The sequence below is a fragment of the Natrix helvetica genome (genome assembly GCF_964273705.1).
Source record: "Natrix helvetica genome assembly, chromosome: 1".
Lineage (NCBI taxonomy): Eukaryota > Metazoa > Chordata > Lepidosauria > Squamata > Natricidae > Natrix > Natrix helvetica.
The window spans coordinates 170,067,919-170,077,393 of NC_138548.1; the positions used below are offsets into that span (position 1 = coordinate 170,067,919).

At 42.2% G+C, this 9,475-nt stretch overlaps 1 protein-coding gene across 4 annotated transcripts in view; it reads left to right on the forward strand.

Moving 5' to 3' along the window:
• ITPRID2 (ITPR interacting domain containing 2) overlaps nucleotides 1-9,475 on the forward strand; it is a 73,534-nt gene extending 64,059 nt beyond the window's left edge. For all 4 annotated transcript variants that reach the window (XM_081934109.1, XM_081934108.1, XM_081934110.1 and 1 more), the window contains 3 exons: nucleotides 413-799; nucleotides 6,878-7,001; nucleotides 8,319-9,475. In XM_081934109.1, the coding sequence (XP_081790235.1) occupies nucleotides 413-799; nucleotides 6,878-6,988 (498 nt within the window). In that variant the 3' untranslated portion in view covers nucleotides 6,989-7,001; nucleotides 8,319-9,475. The remainder of the gene's footprint in view (nucleotides 1-412; nucleotides 800-6,877; nucleotides 7,002-8,318) is intronic.

Below are 9,475 nucleotides of genomic sequence, written 5' to 3' on the forward strand. Positions count from 1 at the left end.
CATCTTATACTCCAAAAAATACAGTAGTTTCTGAAATTTTTTAGAAGGCAGGGCTTTCCTAGGTGCCTAGCTAACCAGAAGCCAACCTCCCCTCCGGGGGGTAATATTTTCATAGAAATATCTCAGAAGAGGCTCTCCTCCTAGACTCTACCAATCAAAATTCCGTAGCCAACGGGGTATACAGCACACCCTTTGTGCCAGAGTAGGCGGGAGAGATCAGTGTAAATTTAGACGAGACATTTCCTCAGGTAACCTGGGCCCATGCCAGTTATTAGATTTATTAGTGTTGTTACTCTTCTTGAAAGCTTTAGAGATGTAGGGATGCAGGTAATTTGTGACCCCAAAACAAGATACTATGTTTATGCTTTTGCTATGACGGCTGCTTGATTCTTCCCACTCCCTGAATCCCCAGGTTTCTGAACTCATTCGAGAGCAGTCATCTCTGAAATCAGAATTGGGGTTAGGCGAACCCGGCATGCACACACCTCCTCCCGAAGGCTCGGAATCGACATTTGAACACTGCACACATTCTGATTCCTCTTCGGTGTGTTCTAGTCAAGCCAGCCGAAAAGCCCATGGGTGGTCATCTGAAAGGTACAGACCATCCAGTCAAAAAGTCTACCGGGCAAGTGTAGCCTTGATGCCCTCTCCCCCGGCAAGAGCAGGAATCGGGCAGGAGGAGCCCTGGACATCCAAGTCCACTGCGGAGCATAAACTTGAAAAGTTACCCTCTGGGCCTACGAGTGAGGAAGTGTCCAAGAGTGTGGAGAACGAGGAACTGCAGCAAGTCATTCGAGAGGTGAGGACAGAGATATGCTACAGGGAGGAATGTGTTGCTTGCTTTTATGTATGCTTATGCCCTTTAAGTCAGAGATCTTGCCTGAGCTGAAAATTAGTAGCAATAGCACTTACACTTATATACCGCTTCACAGTGCTTTACAGCCCTCTCTAAGCAGTTTAGAGAGTCAGCCTATTGCCCCCAACAATCTGGGTCCTCATTTTACCCACTTTGGAACGATGGAAGAATTAGTCAACTTTGAGTTGGTGAGGATCGAACTGCTGGCAGTCAGCAGAATTAGCCTGTAATATTGCATCCTAATGACTGCCCCATAACGGTAGCTAAAACTGGGCAAGAAGGAATTAAACAGAACAAATGAGTTTTGTGGAAAGAGTCAGAACATCTTGGCAAGAAGGATATTGACCAGCTAGTCAATTACAACTGGCTAATTGCTTATTTTTAAAATGTAACAGTTAACTAAGCTATTGTTGTTCATCCACTAAGAGATACTAAGTGGATACAAGTTTCCCCCGCTTTAGTAGCAGCCCAGAGTTTCTGTGGGGAAAACTGCAGAAAAAATGAAAGCTGAATTTAACAGCTAAAGGAATGAAAGAGGTCCTCTAGTGGAAACTTTTATGAATCAAGAGTTGCAAGGATATAATCCTAATAAGTGAATAAATAAATATGACTGGAAATGCTATATTTTCTATTTTACAACCTAATTGCATTATATAGGTACTTAGCACCTTGCTAACTAAGCAGAGAAAGAATATTTGTTAGCCATTAAATCAACCCAGTATGGAGCTACCTAATTTAATTGTTTGGAGGGAGAAAAAGCCAACAGCCAAAATTAAAGGAAGATTTTTTAAAAATATATTCTTAGTTTCAGAATATATTCACTTAATTGGAAACAAGCAGCGTTGAACGCATGATCTGTTCTCCAATGGCTGTTTCTGGGATGTTAGGCCATTTTTGGTCAGTTGTGGTCATTAGATTTCCAAGGATTTGCAGAATTGGATAAGCAGCAAATTCTCAGATCTTTGAAACAAGTTATGCTGTGCCAGAGTATTAGTCCATCAGGTAATGAAGTCTGTTTACTCCACCTGACGCTGGAATTCCAGAGAATTCAGCTGCTTGTTTTGTCCTTGCCCTTACAGTTATATAACTAATACTTTGTTGTATTTAAAAATAGGACTGGTCACTACAAGGACCTTCAAACTAAGAAATTTGGGTAGCTAGTTGAATGCATTTCAGTCTCACAGAGTAGACACTGCATATCATTGGTTCAAGTCGTTTTGATTGAGGATAGCAAGAAAGGCTTGGTTGAGGGAATGCATTGTCCAAAATATTGTTTCAGTCTTAGCTCACATAGTTGGCTGTCTGTTCAGTGCGAGTGGCAGGGATCTTTCTGTTGCACCCCTTACTTTTGTGTAAGATAAATGACTGGAGCACATTGTTGCATGTTGTTCATGCAAATTGTGTGTATGTAAGCTGATTCCTACACAGTTAGAAGGCAGTCAAACTATCCTAAGACATGAATTAAATGCACATTTTGATGGGTACTATGGAGCTTAATTTCCAATAGCCATGCTTAGAGATTGATCATTCTCACTTTGAGACACATTATACACATTTCCACTGATTAACAGCATTCTGTTATTCCTTCCGTTACTCCTGTGAAGCCGGGGTTAAATAAAACTGGACACAACCTGCTTCTCATCTAATTTCATCTCAGTGATGACTAACATCTAGCCCTTCTTCAAATCTGGACATAATTCAATAATTAAGTTATACCGTATGAACAAGTCTGAAGTTTTGAAAGCCCTCACATGAGGTTGCCAAGAACCTCATGGCCGTTAAGGGGCAAGTGCTTTAAGACATCGAGTTGCGTTCAACCTTTCCCCACACCTCTTCAGTGCCTACTAGTGGAGATGAAGTGGACTGTCTTGAGTTTCAAGCAGCTTTAACTGCACCCTCTTACCAGGGTGGATTTGATGTAAATCAGGTTGATTTAAATCATATTCAAATCATGATTTAAATCACTAGTAAAAAGGCTTGATTTAAATCAACTTGAATTAAATCATAATTTTTAAAGAGCAACTGTCATCTCTGTCCCGCAGCAGCTCCTCCTCTGACCCGCTGTTGACTCACGGACAGTTCCAATATTGCAGAATATACGGCCTCGTGCTACATAACTAAGCTCCATTTCATGCCGAGTAAGCTAAATTATTAATGAATCTTAAATGGAAGACTATCCTTAGATAGATTTTTACTCCAAAAGCACATTAAAATAAATTTGATAAAAATTAAAAAATCCGATTTAATTTTTTTAAAAAAATCTGATTTTTTAATATATATATTTTAAAATAATCATCGATTTTTATCCCCCCTGCCTCTTACACATTTCTATACAGAAGTCCCATTGAGCTCTCTTGGTTGCTCTCCAGGCAAGTGGGTGGAAGGGTGCAGCTCCCGTCTCGCAAATTCCAGAGTTGGTCAGTCTGCTGAATGTCGTATGTGTTGCAGGAAGAGGGGGTGTTGGGTGCCATGTGTGTCACTATATACTCATAAATACCCAGAGCTTTAGCTAGGCTTTGTTTGCTTTCAGAACAGAACGGCTCTCTTGCAAGAAGGCTTATTTAACATGCATTCTTGATATTTCCTCAACAATGTTAAGCTGACGGGCATACGGGTGATTTATCCCCTTCTGTGTGTTTGAATTATTTCGTTTGCAGTGGGGGCAGGGTGAAGGCCGTACAAAAAACAACAACTGTTTCAGAGCATTTTTGAGTGGCCTGTAATGCGTTTGAGCTTTTGACCTCTCTTCACTAGGATGAAAAAAAAAAAGCCTTCTGACCCTTCAGAATAAATGAGTACATTCCTCCTACAGAAAAAAAACCATTGCAAAATAAAGAAGTCAAGATGCGTTCTGTCTGTAAGTTTGACAAACTTACACTCCGACCTTTTATTTACTGAATGGAACAAACCACAACAAACAAAAGGAGAAAAGTATTTTATAAGTGGATTGATACTGTGGAGAAAGGAAAGGCCGTGGTTTTTAGTAGTTTCTGAGAAGTTTCTCCCCCCCCCCCCCCCGCCCACCCTAAGATTCTGGTGCACTATTGCAAATCATAATGGAGATTTTATTAGAGAAAAATAATGGTGAAACATCTCCATTTCCTATAAACTTTTTCCAGAACCAGAAAGCGTTTATTTCATTCAAACAGATTGTTATGCAGAGTATTGGTTTTCAGAAAATATGGGAATATGATCTCTTCTTCTCTGCCTTCCCCCCTCTCTTTTAATGTCCTTTTAATATATTCAGCCATAGTTTATGGTCCAAGTCTTGTTCTTTAGGATTACTTTCCAGTAAAAAAGCTGTGTGCTTTATATCCGTGATGGCAAACCTATGGCATGGGTGCCAGAGGTGGCACGCAGAGTCCTCTCTGTGGGCACACATGCCATCACCAGCTGCTCTTCTGGTTTCTGGTGTGCCAGAAAACGGCCAAAAATGGCCAAAAACCAAGCTGCTTTTTGGGCCGGTTTTCGGGTTTTGGGCCCCCAAAAGCCTGGAAATCGGCCTGGAAATGACCCACAAACATCCTAAAAACACCCCAAAAACAGGCATTCCGCACCAGCCAGCTGATGTTCGGGTTTCCAGCACACACACACACGCATGCATGGACGTTTGCTTTGGGCACTCAGTGCCAAAAAGGTTCGCCATCCCTGCCTTATACCTCAGTGCAGATCAGTGGTGGGTTCCTCCCGGATCGCACCGGATCGCGCGCGCTCCCTTTCAGCGCTCCACCTGGCTTGCGCGCTCCCTTTCAGCGCTCCACCTGGCTCTCGCGCTCCCTTCCGGCGCTGAAACCGGAAGTACAGTTTTGCCCGGCCCTGGCGAAGCAACGACGCCTGTCTGCGCTCCACCAGCTCGGCTGGGAACGGAGATGTTTCCTCAGCGGAGCGGAGCGCCTGAAAAGACTTTTCAGGCGCTCCGCTGAGGAAACATCTCCGTTCCCAGCCGAGCTGGTGGAGCGCAGACAGGCGTCGTTGCTTCGCCAGGGGCGGGGCAAGACTGTACTTCCGGTTTCAGCGCCGGAAGGGAGCGCGAGAGCCAGGTGGAGCGCTGAAAGGGAGCGCGCAAGCCAGGTGGAGCGCTGAAAGGGAGCGCGCGCGATCCGGTGCGATCCAGCAGGAACCCACCACTGGTGCAGATGTATCTTTCAACCAGCCAGCAAACTTCAAGACTGAAGGCTTACAGCTTCCTACCAAGGTCACACAGGAAGTCCGGTTGTGTTACTAAGCTAGGAGTAAACTCAACTTTCCTCTTCTCAGAAAGATTCATCTCTTCGTTTGGTCACCCGGAATGTACTGTTGATTTCCATTAAGTGTCTTCATAGTTTCCTTACTCTGCTGCTCTTGAGGAGCCTCCAGAATCAGTGAGACTAGAACTAAGAGCCTTTGATTCTGAAGACAGCTGCTCCAGCAGTTAGAATAGAATAACAGAGTTGGAAGGGACCTTGAAGGTCTTCTAGTCCAACCCCCTGCCTAGGCAGGAAACCCTACACCACTTCAGACAAATGGCTATCCAACACCTTCTTAAAGACTTCCAGTGTTGGAGCATTCACAACTTCTGGAGGCAAGCTGTTCCACTGATTAATTGTTCTAACTGTCAGGAAATTTCTCCTCAGTTCTAAGTTGCTTCTCTCCTTGATTAGTTTCCACCCATTGCTTCTTGTTCTGCCCTCAGGTGCTTTGGGGGATAGTTTGACTCCCTCTTCTTTGTGGCAACCCCTGAGATATTGGAACACTGCTCTCATGTCTCCCCTAGTCCTTCTTTTCATTAAACTAGACATACCCAGTTCCTGCACCCGTTCTGGAAAGGCAGTTGAACACTTTATGAAGGCAGAAAGGCAGGGAGCTGCGTGTCAGATGGGTCTTGCTGGGGTGGGTAAAATCATATGGAAAACATGGCCTTGGTGAGATCTCTTCCTGTTGACCGTTTGGATAGGGATAAGCAAACTGGTGCCATCCAGTTGCTTTTGTTTGTGGTTCCCAGGGGTCCCCAATTAGGATCTTCCATGTCCAGGGCATCCAGCTTTTTTCCCCTTGCCTCATAAAGGAAGGATATTCCTGCATTAACTGGAAGAGAAAGGGAACCGGTTAAAAGTGGAACATGCTAATTTAGTCACTGACATTATAACGGATTCACACACAGTGCTATGCCAGCTTTGCCCACAGCATACGAAAAGCTTAACCGTGATTCCAAGACTACAGCCGTTGGGATTAAACAACACACTAAGGCAATTAAACCACACAGTGATTTATCCTCTTACATAAATCTAGTTGGCATTGTAATTGGATTACCCTGTAGATCAGTGTTTCTCAAACTTGGCGACTTTAAGTCCTGTGGACTTCAACTCCCAGAATCCCCCAGCCAGCATAGCTAGCTGGCTGGGGAATTCTGGGAGTTCAAGTCCACAGGACTTAAAGTCGGCAAGTTTGAGAAACACTGCTGTAGATAATGGCGTGTAATATTTTTGTAACAAAAACAGCATTGAACATTTTGGGGATGCAGGGCCCCGTCACATGGGGGGAGCAGGGTTCTTTGTTTTTAAATGTCTTTTAGGGCTTATAAGCTACCCTGAACCACAGAGGGTTAGGAAACTACTGTTAGTTTTCAGTAGCCTTAGTCCAAGGAGCTCAGAGGGATGAAGAAAAAAAGAGACTTTTAAAGACTGCAAGTTGCTTATCGCCAGCAGAAAGGTGTTTACTGATTTGGCCCAAGAAATGATGTATTTGGTCCTACATGGAAAACCCAGCCATTTTGTTCACTACGGAACTGCTGCTTTTTGGGGTGAGCTTAAGAGCCATAGTGTTAAACCTCCAAATTTTGAAACTACTGAGACAGGTGAAGGCTGAATAAGCAGGAATGACAAGATTCCCCACCTTCTCCTCCACTTCACTCCAAAGTAGGGAATAACAATTGAGGGGGGGGAGAAGGATTTCCCATTCAGAACCAGTGAGGCCGGGTGAGCTATAGACCTGTATAAATAAAGTATCTGGTAGAGGCCATAACCTCTGGTTTTATTTTTTTAGATCAAGGAGTCCATTGTTGGTGAAATCAGACGGGAAATTGTAAGTGGGCTGTTAGCAGCTGTTTCTGCCCCAGGCCTATCAGCTAATTCTAAAAAAGAATCCCAGCCATGAATCGGTACTACAGGTAAGATCTTCAGCTGGTTGCCCATCAGTTGGCCTGTTTGATAAAACAGTGAAGGTTTACACATAACCCATAGGAGATTCCTAACGTTTCATCTGTTTATGCAGTACAGCCAGGCCCTGTCTTTGTTAATGCTGCCAAGTCAGCATTGTTTTTAAATGCTTTTTAATTTTAAGTCCCCTTTGAGTGGGGAAGAACGGTATTAAAACTAATGTCAGATTGAGATGACCAGAAATTGGATTTACCCTGTATAAAACAAGCCTTAAAGACACAACAACAACAGCATTTTCCTTTGTGATGCGGTTCCTCCTGTGTATTTCTGCATACTCACATGGCTGGGAATATTATAGAACGGAGACATAGTCTACCATAAAACATGTTGTCTCTTATCTTTCCTTTCTTTCTCAGTAAGAACTGTAGTTAATAGAATGTAGTTTTTTTCCAAATACCTCCACCGAACATGTCTCAGCTGCTCTTTGCAGAGAAAAGCAATTTTCTCTACCTATCAAGAGAAACATACCCGCCTTTACTTATCTTGACTCTGGAGAAATCCATTTTTAATTATTTAGACATATCAGAATCCCCCAGAACAAAAATATCAAACTGCATGTAAGGAGAGTAGTAGAAACCTCACATTTAAAATTAAACCACAAGGTGTCCTGTTCTCTGATTAAGTTTCCGAAGCCACCTGTCCGCAACTACTTTTGAATCCAAGTATGGATTAAAAAGCGTGATTTTTAGAATATTAATGCATATCCCACTAGTACTTTTAAGTACCGTATTTTTCAGAGTATGAGACGCACTGGAGTATAAGACGCACCAAGGTTTTGAAGAGGCAAATTTAAAAAAACAGGTTTTGCACTCTGCAAACCTCTCAAAAATGTTTCCCCCCCCCCCAAAAAAAAGGAATGAATAGCCTTTAGGGGCTTGCAGAGTGCTCTGGAGGGGGGGGGGAAATGAGCAAACAACAGGCCCATTTTTCATTAAAAAGAAGGACATGGATAGCCTTTAGGAAGCTTAGAGTGCTCCTGGGGCTGGAGGGGGTTAACATTGGGCAAAAGTGGGGCCGTTTTTTGCTCATTTCTGCCCTCCCCAGCCCCCAGGAGCTTTCTGAAAGCCTCCTACAAGCTATGCACGGCCATTTTGGTGAAGGGGACGGGGTTTCGGGAGGCAAAAAAATGCTGTATTTGATGTATAAGATGCACCCAGATTTTCAGCCTCTTTTTTGAGGGAAAAAGTTGAGTTTTATACTCTGAAAAATACGGTAACTAAGCATGTGTCTTCCTGACTTCACATAACACGTTTGTTTCTTTTCTCAAGGGTTTAGCATGTGATCCAGAGGACTTTATGGATGTCTACTTTTGGGACATGTGGATGGATGCATCTGCCTGGTCTCCTGATACCAGAGGAGGCTGCTAGTTGTATGCAGCAGTGACTTGAGCTCTGCATGTCTTCCCATTTCAGGTCTATGTGCTAAGATCAAGGCACTTTTCTCCTTACTGATGTGCGTGAATGATCAAGAGAATTGTGATTATCTTGCAGGCCTTAATATTTATTTGTGTGTTCCTCTTAAGACTTGAAGATTTCTGGACCTTCCCTGGTTATAAATAGCCTAGGATTGTTATAGATTCAAACAACAACAACAACAATAAAATCCCCACTGACCTCTGTGAGGTATTTAACTGTGCAATAATTGTTTCACTTTGAGAGCTTGGAGTAATTGTTTCCACTGCTATGGAAATCAAGTGCCACTTAAAAAAAGAGAAGACGCTGTTGTACAAAGGAATGCTTGGGAGAAGCTGTCATTTGCGGAGAGTTTAGAAAATTACACAAATTTACTTAAAACTACTACAGATACGTACACTGAAAGCCTGATCTTTGTATAGTAGATAACTTTTTTTAAAAAAAAAGATTTATATATTTTTCTGCTTTCTTTATCCTTCCCTTTTTTCTTGGGATATTGTTTTTTTGTTTTTGTTTTACTTAATGTATGAACTACTCTGCAATTATATTGAGAGGTGATTTTTAGCCATTTCCTCTGCCTATTAAAAGAAGTCTGGAAAAAAAAAACACTAGTTTAAAAGGCAAAACAAGTGGCATATAACAACATGGGCTTAGCATTAGACTGCTGTTATGGGGAAATTTTTCACTCTTTTTTTCTACAGCCTAAAGAAAACGACATTCAACACAGCCAATAAAAATGGAAGCAGGTGTTATTCTTAATATATAGTTTAATACAGTAATGCTCAAAAGTTGGAATATAGCCATGTCTTAAATGCTAATCAACTACCTTACATGTTTTTTAAAATATGTTTTCAGCTAACAAAATTAAGATTCTGTTAAATAATCAGTGACTCATTAAAATGTAACAATATTGGGAGAAATATGTCAGAAAACTGCATTGGAAATATATACCCAAGAGCTAAATCCTTTTTAAAAAGGCTATCGTGCCAATAAAAATATTTATTTTGCCTAAA